This window comes from Hippocampus bargibanti, linkage group LG13, assembly GCF_051943395.1.
Source record: "Hippocampus bargibanti isolate YZ-2025 linkage group LG13, ASM5194339v1, whole genome shotgun sequence".
Lineage (NCBI taxonomy): Eukaryota > Metazoa > Chordata > Actinopteri > Syngnathiformes > Syngnathidae > Hippocampus > Hippocampus bargibanti.
In genome coordinates, this window is record NC_142746.1 from 20,969,709 (window position 1) to 20,989,634 (window position 19,926).

Consider the following 19,926-nt stretch of genomic DNA (forward strand, 5'->3'; position numbering starts at 1 on the left):
GCGCACAATGGCCATTCAAGCAAGTCACAGCGCTCCTCCGGACCGAAGAACAATGTTATTTTTTGTCCCTGCATTATAAAGACAGTTTTTTTTTTTTTTTTTGTTAAAGGAAACCTGACAGACAAAAAAAAAACCCTTTGGAGGTAAACGCTCCAGGCGGCTAGCGGGTTTAATCTTTTCCCATTAGCATTTAGCTGCCTCCCCCCTTTCACCACACAACACCCACACACACATACACACACAAAGAGCATATTGACAGGGTCAAAAGTAAATCCGATGCGTCTCAGGAGACTTTTTTTTTGTTTTGTTTATGCTGATCTTTCAGATTTATTGACAGGAATTTCATTTGTTGCTAATTAATTTAGCGAAGCAGCTAAGGAAAAACAACAAAAAATAACCGGCAGAAATGTGCAAACATATTTATGACGGCGGAAGCAGAAAAATACAAATGTCCTCCCACCAAGCGAGCATATTAAATATCAGTAAAGGACAACCGACACCTCTGAACAAGTTGTGTCCATAAATTAATAAAATCAATTCAAATGACTTCTACTTGGCGTATTTTACAAAGATTCCACTGCATATAGCTATATCTGACGTTTTAAAACTGTCGCTGAATATTTAGAAAGTCTTGTTTTCGAGTTGGTGACGATTCCTGACGTGACGTCACGGAGGGAACGCCCCTGACCGAGAAAGCGAAGCACAATGCATATTGGGTACTTTGTTTGGTCTGAAAACATCGTGTTGATCCGTGTTGATGGTGAAATTAGAAGGACAACTACATAAATAACCCGATGGTGATGGTTGTGTGTTGCACCAAGACTACTATTTGATACTAGTTTAGTACCTCGGTTTTCGAACGTCTCGGTTCTCATCCCATTCGGTTGTCAACCAAAAATGTCATATTTTTTATGCCCCGGTATACAACCAAAATTTGGTTCTCAACCAAACTGAGTGCATCTGAATGCATCGCTCGACTAGCCTCCGCTTCCTTATACGTCACTTCCTTATCTGTCATGTCTTCCTCATTGTGACCGACGCATTGATATTGTTGTTTTATTTTTGCGGAAATGCTGACGTATTTGGTTAAGATCTCCTGAATAGTATGAATTTAAAGCAAGCAGAGGATGTTTTGAAAAGTTAGTGTGCCCTGTTTGCTCAAAGACAGCTGGGATAGGTGCCAACACGCCCCGTGGCAGAAAGAAAATTGGTGAAAATAAAAGTTTGTTTTTATAGAATGTTACACATGACCTGCTCTATTATTAACTTTTGTTACACATGACCTGCTCTATTATTAACTTTTTACCCGGTTTATGCGATGAAATAGTTAAAAAGTTGTTTTCTAGACTTTGAACGGATTACGATTTTTTACATTGATTTTAATAGAAAGTGCTGTTTCGGTTTTTGAACAAATCGTTTTTCGAACACGTTTCTGAAACGGATTATGGTCGAAAACCGAGGTATGACTGTATGTAGTATCTAGTATAATAATATTTCGTATAGTTTAGTATATCCGGCCCAAACACTCCCTCCAAATGCTCCTAAATTGTAGAACCCATTGTGGCCTGCGAGTCAAAAAGTTTGCCCACCCCTGTCATAGGCGCTACTGGTCCAGCGAGTCCATCCTACTCCCCCCCCCACCCCCCGTTTTTTTTCTACCATCGCCGTCCGTCCGTCCGTCCATGCATGCCCAAGCGCCCTATGAGTGTATTTCGACATCATATTATTACTAATGTATAATACATACATCCAAAGTGGCTGTCAGGACTGGTCAGCCATCAGAAAACATGAGGCAGCCACTTTTGACATTGCCGCCACATTAGCGCGTTCTCAGAAGTAAAAGGGAGAAGGGGCGGGGGGCAAAGTGTGTGTGTGTGTGTGTGTGTGGGGGGGGGGGGGGTGCGTTTGGACTGTCATGTCGGCAAAGGGAGAAGCAGTGGCTGGCAATAGAGACAAGCCAGCGACTCGGCGCTTAAAGCTAACAGGTAACCTTTCGGTGCACCTAGGACAAAGGCAAAAGGGGTATGGGGGGGGGGGTGGAAAATGTCAAATTAAGAGAGGCCAGGCAGAAAGACGTGGCTGCCATATTTGTGTGAAAGCCCCGGTCGGTGCTGTTGGCAAGCGGAGATGTCTGCTTTCTGATTCATCTGGGGCCGTATGGCAAAGCTTTGTCAGTCTGCGCGAGGTATAAATAATTCAGGGTGAGAGATGGCAATTACAGGGCCCTGCACAACCAAAATGAATATTTTATAAGGACTAAAACTGCCCTGGAATGAATCACACACATGGAGTCACACACACATACACACCGGCACGTCACCCATTTGTGTGCACACAACATATAAGTGAATGTGCACACATATAGGTACAGACCCCCCCCCCCCCCTACCAATGCACCTCTTTTGCCCCTCTCACACTGATATTGTATTGTTGACATTACAACTATTATATGATATAACCATCCCCCCTTCCTTCCCTTAAAGGACAACCGACGTCTCCAGACAACTTGTGTCCATAATTTGTAAAATGTCTTCAAATGACTTCTACTGAGCATATTTTACAAAGATTCCACCGCACATAGCTAAATTTTACGTATTAAGACTCGCGCTGAATATTCCGGAAGTCTTGTTTGTGGGTTGGTGACGAGTCCGTACGTGACGTCATTGAAGGAACGCCCCTGACCGAGAAAAATGACACATTGTAGCAGTCCTTCCATCACATCAATGCATTTGGCTGGTCTGAGAACTTTGTGTAGCACCAAAAAAGAGGCAGAAGAGGGCGACAAAGCTCCATGTAAGGAATTAATCAGCCTGTGGAAACGGGCTGATTAATTCCTCACACGAAGCTTGGTCGCCATTTTCTGCCTCTTTTTTGGTGATACATTTCCCCCCAATGTTGCCTCAAAATGGCACGGAATAAATTTGCTCAAGCTCCGTTGGAAATGGGCTGATTTGTCTGCTGGCAATTTGTCTCAACTAGTATCAAATAGTAGTCTTGGTGCAACACACAACAATTCACCATTGCGTTATTTATGCGTTTTCCTTCTATTTTCACCATCAACACGAAGTTTTCAGACCAAAGTACCGCAAAATGCATTGTGTGTCGCTTTCTCAGTCAGGGGCGTTCCTGCCTGAGGGGAGTAGCTGGAAAAGGTGGTGGGCAGGGTGTGGAGGGTCCAGTAGGATTTTCCGCGCCCTTGTTTGGATTCTTGCAGTAACGTCTGTTAGTTTCATTCAGGGTTGCACTGAAAAAAATGGCTTAGAGATTGGCGATGGAAGAAAGAATCCCATTGTTTTTTTGGTGCTGATCCAGATATAGGTGTTTGCGAATAATGCATGGGTGTTAATGACAAACAAACCCCCCCCCAAAAAAAAAAAATCCAGGCATGGATTCAGAAGGCGGGTGTGTATTCAATTTGGGGCTGATCCAAATGAGAGTTGCGTAGCCTTGGCAGAGGTCTGCACTCCACTGACTGACAGCTGATCATTTTAATTGGCGTCATCATGGGGTGTTGTTTACGTCGGAATACTAAACACATTCCTGGTGCTATATCAATGGCGGGTGTGTGTGTGTGTGTTGCGTTCAAAAGACGCACCGGATAGTAAAATAAAGAGCCAAATAGACAGTACAATGCAACGAGTACTTTGTAGTTTTTGTTCATCTTGCTTCCGTGGTGTACGTCAGTGAAAATGGCGGCTATTGATGGTGTAACAAGGGAACGTACACGTTTTGATTTGACGTGTCTTGATTCACGCGATTCTTACAACAATTTATACGACAAATTGCCACAATAACATTCAAATCAACCAAAATGTAATTTCATCACTCACATGTTTCGTTATGTTGTAGCTAGCTAGCTATTACTTATATAATAATAATAATAACAATCATACATTACATTTTAAGCGCCTTTCAAAGCTCTCAAGGACATGGCTATCTAGCCTATCTATTGGAGATCTATAGCTTTCAAATCAACCAAGATGCAATTTAATCACTCACATGTTTCTTGATTTGTTATCTTTTTGCTATCTATTAGCTAATAACAATAATAATAATACGTTACATTTTAAGCCCCTTTCAAAGCTCTCGAGGACATGGTTATCTAGCTGGCTGGCTAGCTATCTATTAGCTCGTTGGCTTTCAAATCAACCAAGATGCAATTTCATCACTCAAATGTTTCTTGATTTATCTTTTTGCTATCAATTAGCTATCTGGGTGGCTAGCTAGCTATCTATTACTTATATAATAATAATAATAATACATTTTAAGCACCTTTCAAAGCTCTCAAGGACACGGCTATCTAGCTGGCCATCTAGCTGGCTATCTGTTGGCTATCTATTAGCTAGCTTTCTATCTATTTGAGTTACTTCCAGGTTGAATGAACGCTGGCGCGTGTGGCTGCCGCGTGTGGCACTGATCCTGTGACTGTAATGTGACCTTGAGAGTTTTGAAAGGCGCTTATAAATGAAATGTATTATTATTACAACACAGCCTAGCTACCAAGACGACACGCAGTCTGCCACTCTGGTTTTAGCCTAATAGATGGCTATTTAGCGGGAGCTACGTGTCTTTTGTTGAATCAAATCCGCGACACTAGCAGAGCATGCGCCTGCGCTTAGTAAGGAACAGACCCAGATGACGACGAACCGTTTGTGAAGACAAGCGATCGTATTAAATAAAGAGACTAACAGAGTCCGAAAGAGAACGAGAGAAAGAGAGCTTCCATAATGAGTCCTGCAGCCACGCAGTAAATGAGGAAGGATTGACAGAATGAGGGATCCTCAAGTGAAATAATGTCAATGCCACTCTGCCCATTAGAGAAGGGGGCCAGTGGGGCGGTGGGGGTCCGGGTGGCGGAGAGGGTAAAGAGGGATGAATGGAGAGGACACGGCTACATCTACAGGGCGCGCAGGAAGCACATCAATTATTTGTGACACCCCCCCCCCCCACCGCCATACACGCAGCACTGAAAAAAATATGAAACAACAAAATGAACTGACAACAGCGGCCGTGGCGGCTAGGGGGTCTACGGGGGGGTTTGAAAAAAAAAAACATACTCGAGAAGATCCAATAAATTGTAGCAGATACGTAGTTGAGATATTTGATGTCGAACAATAATAACTGCGGTGACATCCGCCCATCCCGGAAGGGGTTAATGGAGCCCAACCCAATAAGGTTGGATAGCGAGGCACTTGTTCGCTGATAAAGAAGCGATAGCATCTGCCGGGGTCGCTCCCTGGGCGCTTGTACGCGGGGGTTAAAGCAAATATTGTTCATGCTCTGCGCCGGTTGACTCGGGCGAAGGCGAAGCAAAGCAGCCGCCAAGACCCGAAACGGAATCGGCGGACGGGAGTCGATTCCTCCCCACCTCCCCCGACGTCATATTGAAAGCGTTGGAGATTAAGATCTTGAAGTGTCTCTATAGTGATACCTTGACTTACGAACTTAATTGGTTACCAGAGAGAGTGTGTAAGGCGAAAAGTGTGTATCCCAAAAACTAATTTCCCATAGGAAACCATTAAAATGAGAATAATCCGTTCCCAAGTCCCCATAAAACATACTTTTCAAATTTTCTAAGCTTTAAAACGACACAAAATATACCTTATTTTATGTATAATAAATGTGCGATGGTATTATAATTAAATAAATAAACTGTACGGTATAATAAGGTCGTTTTATTGACCTTTGTGATGGTCATTGATGGCTTGATGGAATGGAGTGGCCGGTTTCCTCAGCATTAAACACTTGATGAGGAACGTAGCCTTCTTCTTTCGCCATCTTGAGGAATGATCCCTTGCGGAGAAAGCACCTTCTCAGCGCTAATTTTACCTAGTTCCTCATCAATTGTGTTCTGTTTAGCTGGGTTGATAGCTTTTTACATCAAGTGTACGGATGGCTTGTGAGGGTTATTTGTGGAGCCCGATTGATGGGAATTTTATCCTTGCAGTCTACACTCTGCCTTTGAACTATCAAAGTTGAAACGAGTCCAAAATTCACTGTTTTCTATCCATTTTGTCACTCTCTCTGTCGTCTGCCTGTCTCTTTAATGTTTCAACCACCTCCCCTTCACTGCTGCGTTCTTGACCAATCACGTGGCTTTAACCGAAGACTGGGGGCGGGGAATAGAGGACAAAAAATGTCGGCTGCCATTTTCTTGTTAGGAGAACGGGCTCGTTCGCGAACGACACATCATTGTGGCAGCTCTGTGTGTGTCCCAAAAAATAGTTCGTAAGCCAGGATAAAATTTTCATAAATTTAACGTCGGTAAACCGAAAAGTTCGTAAGCCAAGGGGTTCGTAAACCGAGGTATCATTGTATTTCTTCTTTTGGCCTTGTCACAACAAGGATCTGAACGCCGAGTGGCTAATAACCGGAGCGGTAGGTGGGGAAGGCGAGAGGCTTGACATTAAGACCCCGGCGTTTTGGAAATCCGATACGCTATTGACCCGCGCGCAACTATCTGGTGTCAGCGGATTGTAGCAGCGGCGTCGGGCGGCGGCGGCGGTTCTCCCCCGTAACAGGGGCCCATTGAGTCGAGGAAGGCAGCTGGGGCCGCCGATCGATACTCGCTAACCCCGCAACGGATGACCTCACTGTCATGGCTGCCGGCTGCGGACACTGCAAGCTAGTCATTAGCGGCGCGGGAGCTTAGCCTTGTCAATACCTGACTGCTAGGGATACGGACGGCCATCTGTCGGCGGATAGAGTGACGTGGGGGAAGCTCCTGACTTTTTTTAAAATAAAATAAATTGCGCTACTCGCTCAATAATGCAACACGATCCTTATTTGCCCCACCCCCGTCATTTCAATCAAACAGACATTCGGACATTTATGCACCGATGCAAATGACCTCATTCGCTGCCATTCACAAATGTATTTGAACATTGAAAAGTGTGACATGGAGGGCCATTCCTGAATTTGTTTGGGTTTTGGTTTTTCCTTACGAAGGGTGCTGATAAAGCGCTGATCAGACCTCTGGCAATGTTGTTTCCTTTCGACGATGGGGCAGCATTTGCCTTGCGTCCATGTTAGCGCTTTGTTCCAGATTCAGCTGTTGTTAAAGCGCTATAGAAATCAATATGGATTGCATTCTGTACACCCGCCCGCATTTCAAGCTCAGATAACTCCAGACCCATATAATTTAGGAATTAACTCTTTTTTTCTGGTCTGAGGTTTCTTATGCTGAATTGAATGTTTACGTAGTCCTAAAAGTCAATATCCCGTGGGCCCTGGAATTTGAGTGAAAATGACAAAAACCCTGGCACTGGAGTGAACACATTTTTGCACATCATCTGGCAGTGAATGAGTTAGCTATCTTCTCGCTGGCTTTTAGCTATCAATTCGCTATCTATTAGCTATCTGACGCCCCTGACCGAGAAAGTGACACACAATGCATTTTGGGGACTTTGTTTGGTCTGAAAACTTTGCGTTGATCCGTGTCGAGGGCGAAATTAGAAGGAAAACATATAAATAACGTCATTTTAAAGTAGTTTTGGGACACTTTAAGTCATTTGTATTAGTGTTTTGCATTTGACTAAAAATATCAGCCTGCGTGTTTTGGCTATTTTAGATGCTATAAAACGTTTTTCTGATGTCAGTTAGGAAACAAAAAAAAAATGGTGTCGGTTGTCCTTTAAGTCACTTTCTCTATCCCCCCCACCCTTTCCCTCCCTTCACTTCTCTGTTTGATGATAGGAGAGGGCGAGCTGGAATTAGGGCGACGGGTCTTCCCTTTGAGTGTCAGCCTAAAATGATCAGAGTCAAGATAAGAGGGTCTAGCGGCCCTCAAATCAGTCAAAGTGCCAAAGTCGGCCTTTTTCTCCTCAATTACCGAGCGTGTGAAGCCTGCGAGTGGAAGGCGCCGAGCTCGCTGCATTACTAAAGAGACAATCTATTTCCCCTTTGACCAGAGGGAGAGAAATCATTATGGCATGATTAGTAGCTTCGGCGGCAAGGGGCGAACGACGCGGAGGTACGACGGGAGAAGCGTATTAATTGCCCGCCCGACTCGGCCCAGCGAGCCGGGGATTGTTCTAATGTTGATTTGCCGAGCCGGCGTGACTGGCAGGTTGACATAAAAGCCGGTGTCAGCTCTTCGTTAAAACCGGCGCGCTTGCAGAAGCTGCGTGTCAAAATGAGCCGCTATGCTACACAGAAAAAAAAAAAAAAAAAAAATCTCGTCAATGTCTTTTTCTCTTTTGTCGATCATCGCGCTCTCCCACCGCGGCGCAGCCCGCCCACTTTTTCTCAGGTGCCTCCCTCCTCCTTCCATCACCTCCAACTGATAGCTGCTGCCTCGGCCGATTATTTCATCCGGCCCCCGGTCCGCCGAGAGTCTCCTCTGCCGGCTTTGGAAGAGCTTTAATTAGCCATGTTAATATCCCCTTCATTGGCCTTAATATCACTCAACACCTTCCTCCATCTCAGCGGCCACCAGGGCCCCCCCTGTCCTGTCAGAACAGCTGATTATTGAGAAGGATAGCTTTAATCAAACCTAATTGCACTTCATTCTTCCCCATGCCGTCCCCCTTTGCCCTCCATTGCCAACATCTAATGGCAACGACGACTTGATATCCCATTAAAAAACAATTAAACAAGCTCCTTTTGTCTCCTTCGCGTAGCAAAACAACAGCACAAAACTTGTGTGGATATTTAAGAAGTAAAAAGAGAGAGAAGGGAAAAGTGGGCGAGGGGTGGGGGGGGTGGTCTTAATTGCTCTCCTTTCCACCGAGGACCAATTTGCGCCGCGCTCATGGAGAATCTTAACCAACTCAAACGTAATGGATGCTATAGGAGCGCCGTCGCCGCGTTGGCCGATGAAAATTAAGCTTATCTTTTTAGCGGTGAAATTGAGCTTAATTGCCTTCATAACAGTAAACATAAAGGAGCTTCTTTATGAGCACGTACGTGTCATTTCTCCCGTTTATTGTGTTGCTACTTTTTTTGGGGGGGGTGCTTTGGTAGCAAAATCAGCGTATTGAAAAAAAAAGTATCCAAAAAATGTCCAACTCAGGAAAGTAATGTGTTTGTTTTATGAAGTCGAGCATTGTTTTTTTTTGTTGGGGCAAATGTATTCTTCCATCTCTTGTTCAGACATAAATTGAGTGCGTGCGTACAAGGAAACACGAGCGGGCGGGTGAGGGGGGGGGGGGGGGGGGGTCTTAGCCAATCTGTACCGAGAGGCGACAGACAAATAAAAGTCGTATTTCAGGTCTGCTTTCCGCAGATGTCTGCTGCTCTACATTACGACTCTTTGGGGAAATAAAAACTCGGGTCAGGGAATTAGAGTACATAATGGTCATTTTGATGATCAAGCCAACAGATGCAACAACGCACCGAAAACACGACCCACGCAATCAAGTCAAACGTTCTAATGACAACTCAGCCCTTTTCCTTTTTTTAATGACCCCTCGCCGATGGGCAATCAGTGTCCCGGCACGGGTTTTTATGGATGTCCGAGCTATAGCTTGTCGGAAGTGGAGTGAGGAAAAAAAATATTGTCCTACCTTACGTGGGGAGGCCAAGTACAAGGTATAGGATTCTATTGAAGAACGCTTCGAAATGACTGCCACCTGCGTTAAAGGACAACCGACACCATTTTTTTGTTTCCTAACTGACATCAGAAAAAACGTTTTATAGCATCTAAAATACCCAAAAAACGCAGGCTGATATTTTTAGTCAAATGCAAAACACCAATAAAAATGAGTAAAAGTGTCCCAAAACTACTTCAAAATGACCTCGGAGATGGTGAGTTTCAGAAAGTCCCGCCCCCTTGTTCGTGATGTCACTATTGGTCACACACTGCCTTGCTCCAGAATCAAAACAATGGCTTCAGAGAGTTCAGATTCGGAGAAAATGCTTTCTTGTTACTCATCCTGTTATGAATATGATTCAAATAGTTCTGAAGAGGAAAGCATACATGTTTGCAATCGATTAAAGAAGTCCTTGTGCACAAGATGGCGCCCAAGCTCCATTGGAAATGGGCTGATTTGTCCACTGGGAATTTGTGTCAACTTACACCTTCTTTATGTGCAATTGGCTGCGACACAACAATTCACCATCGCATTATTTATGTCGTTTTCCTTCTAATTTCGCCATCAACACGATGTTTTCAGAGGAAAAAAAGTACCCAAAATGCATTGTGTGTCGCTTTCTCGGTCAGGGGCGGAAGTTCCCTCCGTGACGTCACTTAGGGCATCATCATCAACTCGAAAACAAGACCTCCTGAATATTCAGCGCGATGCTTAAAACGTCAAATATAGCTACAGGCAGTGGAATCTTTGTAAAATGCGCTCAGTAGAAGTTATTTGAAGTCATTTGAAAAATTATGGACGCAACTTGTTCGGAAGTGTCGGTTGTCCTTTAAGTGTTGAGAAAGCATCCTGGTAGGCCACACAAGCCATTGTATTTAGTGTAATGAAATGGCGATGTAGATCGTGGTTTAAGTGGGGGTTGGAGGGGGGGGGGGTCTATGGTTATCCAATGAGCCGCCGCGATGGTGCGGTCCCCGCTTGGCGAGGTACAATAGAAACCACAGCGACGACGCCGAGCCATGAAAATACAATGCGGGGAGTCGAGTGGAGGGGGGGAGGGCGTTAAGGGGGGGGTGAAAGTAAATAAAAATGGCGGCATTTTTCTGACAGCAACAAAGCAAAGCAACATCAGTCACTAACTCTGCGGCGGGGTGTTGCGGGAAAAAAAGTCAATTTCATTGTTTGTTTCGACGCCGCTTGCGCAACGCCGCACAAGAAGCTGTCGTTGTTAATCTTCCAAGAACACCCCACACCCCCAATTCCCTCTCCCATATTTTATTTACCATAATTTCCGGACTACAGAGCGCACCTGATTATAATAATAATAATAATACATTTAATTTCTAAGCGCCTTTCAAAACTCTCAAGGCAGTCAGGAGACTCAACTCCCTCCCAGCCCTGCCCCCCCTGCCCCTTCCCACTGCCACACTCATCAAACTCTGCGTACACGCTGTACTATCATCCTGAACTCTATTTTTTTCCCTGCAAGACCTCACTTCAACCTTTTTTGTCTGTTTTTGCATTACTACACTACGTCACTTGACATACGACACTACCTCACTTTACATACGTCACTACCTCACTTTACATACATCACTACCTCACTTTACATTCAGAAATTACATGTATTGTATCTTGTCAATTGTCTGTCTTTTTTTAGCTACATTTTAAGTGCGTTGCACGCTAGCTCCGAGAGGACATTAATTTCATCTGTGCTGTATGTCATGCATATTAGCATATTTGACAATAAAGCTGACTTTGACTAAGATCCAAATGCGAAACTCCGAACTAACTATTTTAATCGATAAATTTTACCCGAGTCGTGCGAAAGCGCTAGCGAAGCGAGCTAACAAACCGGCCCGCTCCCAGATCTCAGTCCGACGTGACATTTGTTCAGAGACGATTAGTCAGGTTGTAATTTGTGGCATAATTGCCTCACCCACCCACAAGTGCATAGGGGGGCTGTGTGTGAGCATGCGTGTGTGTGTATGTGTGAGAGGCATACGGCGGTCCCAGGAGTGTCCGCCTAATTGCCTGACAGGACTATAAGTTTTGTGGCGCGCTCTCACCTTGTTAGGTCCTTTATCCCTGATGCTCTTCAAACAAGACCTGGTCACAGGTGGGCCTCATTTGCTTCCCTATTGAACAGGAGAACTTTAATTGCACAGTGGGGGGTGGGCAGGGGGGGCAGGGGGGGCGTCCTGGGATTAAAGAGGTGGGCGGAATATCAAGTGACTTTCCGCATGTTAGCGGCAGATGGGGCGTCGGGGAAAGACCCGTGAACTCAGGTGAAGGCGACGACAAAGAGACGGATGGTGTTGATTTGGAAGGAGGGATAAATGTATCGATTTGGCAACGCCTGGTTCGAAGTCGAGGCCAGATGACACCGATCGACGGCGCTCGGACGAGGGCGGCATTTCATCTCGTATGAGCCGTGTGAATCACGTTATAGTTTGTCTGAGATGTTTATTAATAATAATAATAATCCATTTCATTTATAAGCGCTTTTCAAAACTCTCAAGGTCACTTTACAGTCACAGGATAAGTAAGCCACATGTCCTAGCGTTCACTCAACCCCAAAGTAACTCAAATAGATCGAAAGCTAGCTAGCTAACTAATGGATAACAAATAAATAGCTAATAGAAAGCCAGATAGCAAATAGCTAGACAGTTTACAGCCAGACATCTAGACAGCTAATAGCTATCCAGCTAGCTAATGGATAACTAATAAATAGCTAATATATAGCCAAATAACCAACAGCTAGCCAGCTAACAGTAAAACAACAAAATGAGGGGCGTTTGAATATTTGCGCTACCATAACTCATCCACATCCGACTTACGACCAGCTCGACTTACGACCATCCGTACTGATGACCACAACCTCCAGACCCTATTTTTTAAAAATTTTAATTCTATGCCTGGCACCGCAACGTGCTAGCAGGTGCGCCCGCAGCATCTGTTCAACATTTTGAATAGATTTCGACTTACAACCATTTTGACTTACAACCGTTTGGCCGGAACGGAACTCGGTCGTGAATCAGATGTTACCTGTACATCCATATTGATTTATATAGTGCTTTAACAACAGCCGAAGCGGTAGAATGGACAAAAGACAAATTCTGCCCCTTCATGTAAAGGAAAAACATTGCCAGAGGTCTGACCGGCGCTTTATCGGCAAATTCGGGAATGGCGCACCACGTCATACTTTTCTGGCAGCGAATACAAATTTATACGCATCATTTTAGCATTTCTAGACCACCGTAAACAAATCCCCAGACCCCTACCCATTTAGAAAAATATGTTTTCAACAGAATCCATCACAGCTCAAAAAATTTTTCTCCCTTTTTTTTGTGCTTTTCCAGATTCTTCCTTAAGTTCTTCCTCAAGTGCAACCAGAACTGTCTGAAGAATGCCGGCAACCCACGAGACATGCGCAGATTCCAGGTGAGCGAAACCCACTTCACACGTCTACTGCCGCCTTTCAAAATAAATCAACGTGCACCCCTCCGCATGAATCTAAATCTATTATTGGCACTGGGAGAGGTAAAAAAAAAAAAAAAAAAAAAAAAAAAAAAAAAAAAAAAGAGGGGCGGGGCTGGGCGGGGGACACGGGTGTCTTATGCGCTCTGGACGGAATATTTATAAGGGAATCGCATCTGACACAAATAAAGATATAGGATTTAGCGCTGCCATCAATTGTGTTCCTGACAGCTTTCTGAGCCTCAGCACAGTTGGGGGGGGGGGGGGGGGGCATCCCAGCACATGTAACAACAGTGTTAACTCACGATCTGCCTGACAGCGGAAATTCATACCCGCATGTATGCGCGAGCATGTCCGAAAAGCCCCCCCCCACCCCCTCCCGTCACACTCATATTTCCCTCGCCCGCCAGCAGCCTCGCTCACACATGTGCGCACTTAAGCATGCACACATGTAGCACTTGCGGCCATCTGAAAACCATCATTTGTTTGCGGGCGGGCGGGCAAAATGTGGCCATTTACACCGAGAGGACATGACCACGGAACGTTTTTTGGTTTGTTTTGTTTTTTTTTACTACTTTTTTCAACTTGCCCGCGTCCAATGTGTCAAGTTGTTCAGCCTTGAAATGCCCCCAACACACTTATTATTGTAAAAAAAATACATAAAATGAAGGGGAGGGGGGTTGTATAGTTAGTTGCGCTACCTTAACTCAGTCACTGTAAGAAAATGTGCGAAAAAACATACTAGTAGTCACAAAGTAATAATAATAATAATGATACATTTCATTTTCAGCGCCTTTCAAAGCTCTCAAAGACACTTTACAGTCACAGACAAGCATAGGTACTATACTAAATAAAATACAATCACAAATAGAATACAATCAATAGAATACAATCAATAAAATACAATTAAAAATAGAAACAACACGGAAAATGTGATTTTAAATAGGTGGCTTTTGAGATGGGAAGTACCGGATTTATGAGGATGTGCTAAAAAAAAAAAACACGCTACACGCACCAGCATTCACTCAACCCGGACGTAACTCAAATAGATAGAAAGCTAGCTAGCTAGCCAATCGACTCTCTTATTTCATCAGAAATAAAGAGTTAATTCCTAAATTATACGGGTCTGGCGTTATATGAGCGTGAAATGAGGGCGGATGTCCAAAATACAATGCAATACATACATATTAGTTTATATAGCGCTTTAAGAACAACTGAAGCTGTAGCAAAGCGCTAACATGGACAAAAAGGGAAATACTTCAGCATTCCGGGAGGACGGCGTCCAGACATGGAAGGAGACGAGACAAGGGTGTCCCGTCCCGATGTCACTGCCATCACCCCCCGCGCCCCCCGCCCCCTCACCCCTTCACCCTCCGTGCCTCCTGGCGTATTCCCCCGAGGGCCAATGTGGACTGATGCATGACAGACAGCGCATCTCGCTTGTGTGTCAAAAGGTTTTGCGAGAAGACGCTGCGCAGCACTTTTTTTTGGGGGGGAGAAACCCAAAGCGTACATCATGCCTCCCTTGTCTTTGGCTTCCCGGCAGTTAATATAGTGTTCTTCCTCCCAAATAGATTTGCCAGATGCTCCTCCGTAGGTGTTTCTTTGGCTAAACTTGTATACTCGGAGCGCCTTTCGACTCCACTTATTACCCCCCCACCCCAAAAAAACCAGCTGGAAGCCAGAAAGGGCCCAATCCATCATCCTCAACTTGGCCCAGCTCTGAACCTGCTCCAAAGAATGGAGCTCTTTCACTTCCCCTTTTCCTTTTACCCCCACCTTTAGCCCCCCCCCCCCCTCCCAAAAAAGCGCCCCCCCCCCTATTCCGCCCCACAAAAAAAGCAGCCCCTAAATTCCAGCGCTACAGCGAGGTCACTTACCGGCGAGGCAAACCCGAGAGGAAGCTCTCTGTTTATTATTATTAGTAGTATTACGTCTTATTATAAGTAAAATACATATTGATTTATATAGCGCTTTAACAACAGCTAAAGCTGATATTAGCATTATTATTGATGATATTATTATTATTGTTGTTGTTCTTGTTAGTATTATTATTATTAGTATTATTAGCATTATTAGTAAAATACATATTGATTTATATAGCGCTTAAAAAACAGCTAAAGCTGATGTTAGAATTATTATTGATGATATTATTGCATTATTATAGATGATATTATTATTATTATTATTATTATTGTTAGTATTATTAGTAATAGTATTATTTGCATTATTAGTAAAATACATATTGATTTTTATAGCGCTTAAAAAACAGCGAAATCTGATGTTCGAATTATTATTGATGATATTATTATTATTATTGTTGTTCTTGTCAGTACTATTATTATTAGTATTATTAGCATTATTAGTAAAATACATATTGATTTATATAGCGCTTAAAAAACAGCTAAAGCTGATTTTAGCATTATTATGGATGATATTATTATTGTTAATGTTAGTATTATTAGCATTATTAGTAAAATACATATTGATTTTTATAGCGCTTAAAAAACAGCTAAAGCTGATTTTAGCATTATTATAGATGATATTATTATTGTTCTTGTTAGTATTATTAGTAGTAGTATTATTAGCATTATTAGTAAAATACATATTGATTTTTATAGCGCTTAAAAAACAGCGAAAGCTGATGTTAGAATTATTACTGATGATATTATTATTATTGTTGTTCTTGTTAGTAGTATTATTGTTGTTGTTAATGTTGTTGCTGTTTATATATAATATTAGCTATCTAGCTAGCTTGCTATCTATTAGCTATATAGATAGCTACCTAGCTATTTGATTCAGGAAACATACATTATTAGCCATCTAGCTAGCTAGCTATTTATTAGCTGTCTAGCTATCTATTCCGGGTTGAGTGAACGCTGGCGCGTGTGCCTGCCGCTGCTCACCCACAGAAAAAAACTTGTGACCTGTGATTGTAAAGTGATCTTGAGAGTTTTGAAAGCCGCTTAGAAATGAAATCCATTATTATTATTATTATTATAAAGATAGAAAGCTAGCTAGCTAGCTAGCTAATAGATAGCTAGTAGATAGCTACCTAATATGTTTCCTGACTCACATAGCTGGCTAGCTAGCTATATAGCTAACAGACAGCCAGCCAGCTCCATAGATGGCTAATAGCTAATAGCTAGATAGCTAATTTTTATTTTCATTTAGTTTTTTAGACTCTTTAGATCTCTTTTTTGGGAAACTGTGATGAGTGTATTATTATTATTATTATTATTATTATTATTATTATTATTATTATTACTTTCGCCATTCACATGTGGCCTTGCTGTTTTGGAAGATGTGACGGGTAAAAAAAAACAAATATAAAATACAACAACAAAAATAAGCATTATGAAATATGGAGTGTGGTTTAGTAATCCGATCCTAGCAAAATGTTTGCTGAGTGACCGGGAGATAGCTTGGCGGCTCAGCTACTAATGACTCCAGTAATATTTTAAAAGGGGTGGGGGGCGCGTGGGGGGGGTTACCCCCTCTCAGACCCCCTCCTCCATCTCCAAACAGATGTACGCGCTAATCAATAATCATCCGAGTGGCAGAACGGAAATGTATTTTGGAGGCTAAAAAGTCAATTAGCCAAAAGAGTGAAAAAACAAAATGGCCGACAAAGGGAGGGTAACGTGATCCCATCCGAACAAAACAAAACAAAACAAAACAAAATGGCCGCCTCTTCGGCTAGAAAATACGCAAGCGGTGACATTGTCTCCTCTCACATATCTCTCTTCCCTTTACAGGTTGTCGTATCGACGACCGTCAACGTGGACGGCCACGTTTTGGCCGTCTCCGACAACATGTTCGTACACAACAATTCCAAGCACGGGCGAAGGGCTCGCAGACTCGACCCTTCAGAAGGTACGCCGCCTTATCTGGAGAATGGTAGGCACATTTTTTGCCCGTCTTTTTGTTTTCTCTTTCGCCATTTCTCCCCCCTTATTCTGCCATTTTTCTCCCATTTTGCTAGCATACCGCTTTTAGCTTCATTAGCATCTTTTACTTTTATACCTCTTATACTTTAACTTTTATTTTTACTTTTTCTCCCTTTAATAATAATTAATAATACATTTCATTTCTAAGCGCCTTTCAAAACTCTTATGGTCACAGGATCAGTTATTCTGTGGGTGAGCGGCGGCAGCCACTGCGCGCCAGCATTCACTGAACCAGGAATAACTCAAAAAGATATTTGCGTTATTCCCGGTTGAATGGGGTCACCGTTTCTGGCTACCTAGCTGTCTATTTGCTATCTATTAGTTGTCTAACTAGCTAGCTAGCTAGCTATATATCTATTAGTTATCTATTAGCTAGCTATCTAACTTCATCTATCTATTCGTTATCTATGAGCTAGCTAACTTAATCTATTTGAGTTATTGCCGGTTGAGTGAACGCTGGCGCGTGTGGCTGCCGCTGCTCGCCCACAGAAAAACTGATCCTGTGACTGTAAAGTGACCTTGAGAGTTTTGAAAGGCGCTTCTAAATGAAATAATAATAATACATTTCATTTCTAAGCACCTTTCAAAACTCTTAAGGTCACTTTACAGTCACAAGAAATGTATTATTATTATTATAAAGATAGAAAGCTAGCTAGCTAATAGATAGCTAGTAGCTAGCTAGCTAATATGTTTCCTGACTCAAATAGCTGGCTTGCTAGCTATATAGCTAACAGCCAGCTATCCAGATAGATAGATGGCTAATAGCTAGATAGATAGCTAATTTTCATTTAGTTTTTTAGACTCTTTCGATCTCTTTTTTTGGGAACATCTTGCTAGCGTAGCTTCATTAGCAGCTTTTACTTTCTGCCCTCCATTATCTCCAACAGTGTGTGGCAGTCTCGGTTATGTGCTCCGCAGTATTATAAATTAAATAAATACATAACTATATAAATAAATAGATAAACATACAAACTGATGACAAGCAAACAAACTAATAAATATTCAAAACTAAAGACAGATTTAGCATTTTTTTTGGCATCTTTCTTTTTTGTCCACTCTTTCGCCATTTCTCCCCCCTCCCTTTCCCGCCATTTTTGTGCCATCTTGCTAGCATAGCTTCATTAGCATCTTTTACTTCCCGCCCTCTATCACTTCCATTTTGTTTTTTTTTTTATTCCCTTTAGATCTCTTTTTTTTTGGGAAACTGCCATACTCTGTGCGTTTGCGATGTCGGAAACGGTGGGCTAACAGCAAACCACCCCCCGTGGTTAACGTTTGTTCCTCAACGCTCACGTGAAACACGATCAAATTGCTTACGAATTTAGCCGTGAGGTCAATTTCTTGTCATTGCAGTACTGCAGATGTCGCATTTTTTTGGCATCTTTTTGTCTTTGTTCACTCTTTGTTCTGTCCCGCCATTTTTCTCCAATCTTGCTAGCATAGCTTCATTAGCATCTTTTACTTTTCCCCCCTTCATCATTTCCATTTTTTATTTTAGATACTTTAGATTTTTTGGGGGGGAAACCGTGCCACCCCCCCCCAACCCCCGTGGTTACGTTTGTCCTCAAAGCTCACGTGAAACACGATCAAATTGCTTACGAATTTAGCCGTGAGGTCAATTTCCTGTCATTGCAGTTCTGCAGATTTAGCTGTGAGAGAGCAGAAACGGGGGATGGGGGGGGAGATGAAGGGGGGCTTGATGGGGTGTCAGTGGGGGTGACCTATGAGAAAAACAGAACTTACTGTTTTTCTTCCAACTGATTCCATATGATAGACTGATTGCCTGGCGCGGCCCAAAAAAAAAAAAAAAAAGAGTGCGAGAGAAGGACCACCAAAAACCCTGGGAAATTTAAAATCGCTCACAACATAACCCCGTGACCTTTACGCTTTCCTCTTGCATACACGGTTGAAGGGTTGTTGAGAAAAAAAAAAAAAAGTGGTAGGGGGGGGTGAAACGAAAAAAAAAAAAAAAAAAAAGGAGCAAAGAGACGGGGGGGGGGGGGGGGGGGGGGGGGGGGGGGGGGGGGGGGGGGGGGGGGGGGGGGGGGGGGGGGGGGGGGGGGGGGGGGGGTGGGGGGGGGGGGGGGGGGGGGGGGGGGGGGGGGGGGGGGGGGGGGGGGGGGGGGGGGGGGGGGGGGGGGGGGGGGGGGGGGGGGGGGGGGGGGGGGGGGGGGGGGGGGGGGGGGGGGGGGGGGGGGGGGGGGGGGGGGGGGGGGGGGGGGGGGGGGGGGGGGGGGGGGGGGGGGGGGGGGGGGGGGGGGGGGGGGGGGGGGGGGGGGGGGGGGGGGGGGGGGGGGGGGGGGGGGGGGGGGGGGGGGGGGGGGGGGGGGGGGGGGGGGGGGGGGGGGGGGGGGGGGGGGGGGGGGGGGGGGGGGGGGGGGGGGGGGGGGGGGGGGGGGGGGGGGGGGGGGGGGGGGGGGGGGGGGGGGGGGGGGGGGGGGGGGGGGGGGGGGGGGGGGGGGGGGGGGGGGGGGGGGGGGGGGGGGGGGGGGGGGGGGGGGGGGGGGGGGGGGGGGGGGGGGGGGGGGGGGGGGGGGGGGGGGGGGGGGGGGGGGGGGGGGGGGGGGGGGGGGGGGGGGGGGGGGGGGGGGGGGGGGGGGGGGGGGGGGGGGGGGGGGGGGGGGGGGGGGGGGGGGGGGGGGGGGGGGGGGGGGGGGGGGGGGGGGGGGGGGGGGGGGGGGGGGGGGGGGGGGGGGGGGGGGGGGGGGGGGGGGGGGGGGGGGGGGGGGGGGGGGGGGGGGGGGGGGGGGGGGGGGGGGGGGGGGGGGGGGGGGGGGGGGGGGGGGGGGGGGGGGGGGGGGGGGGGGGGGGGGGGGGGGGGGGGGGGGGGGGGGGGGGGGGGGGGGGGGGGGGGGGGGGGGGGGGGGGGGGGGGGGGGGGGGGGGGGGGGGGGGGGGGGGGGGGGGGGGGGGGGGGGGGGGGGGGGGGGGGGGGGGGGGGGGGGGGGGGGGGGGGGGGGGGGG

The 19,926-nt window shown here is 45.7% G+C and overlaps 2 protein-coding genes across 9 annotated transcripts in view; one reads left to right on the plus strand and one right to left on the minus strand.

Annotated features, from left to right (window-relative positions):
• The window catches only part of ebf3b (EBF transcription factor 3b), a 136,679-nt gene that overhangs the window by 68,796 nt on the left and 47,957 nt on the right, over nucleotides 1-19,926 (plus strand). For 4 of the 8 annotated variants that reach the window (XM_089011684.1, XM_089011683.1, XM_089011686.1 and 1 more), the window contains exons 7-8: nucleotides 12,896-12,977; nucleotides 16,772-16,913. In XM_089011684.1, the coding sequence (XP_088867810.1) occupies nucleotides 12,896-12,977; nucleotides 16,772-16,913 (224 nt within the window). The remainder of the gene's footprint in view (nucleotides 1-12,895; nucleotides 12,978-16,771; nucleotides 16,914-19,926) is intronic. The other 4 variants (XM_089011685.1, XM_089011689.1, XM_089011687.1 and 1 more) reach the window with 1 other exon arrangement.
• Nucleotides 1-19,926, minus strand: part of mgmt (O-6-methylguanine-DNA methyltransferase) — a 173,879-nt gene that overhangs the window by 56,165 nt on the left and 97,788 nt on the right. The gene's annotated exons all lie outside the window — the stretch shown is intronic.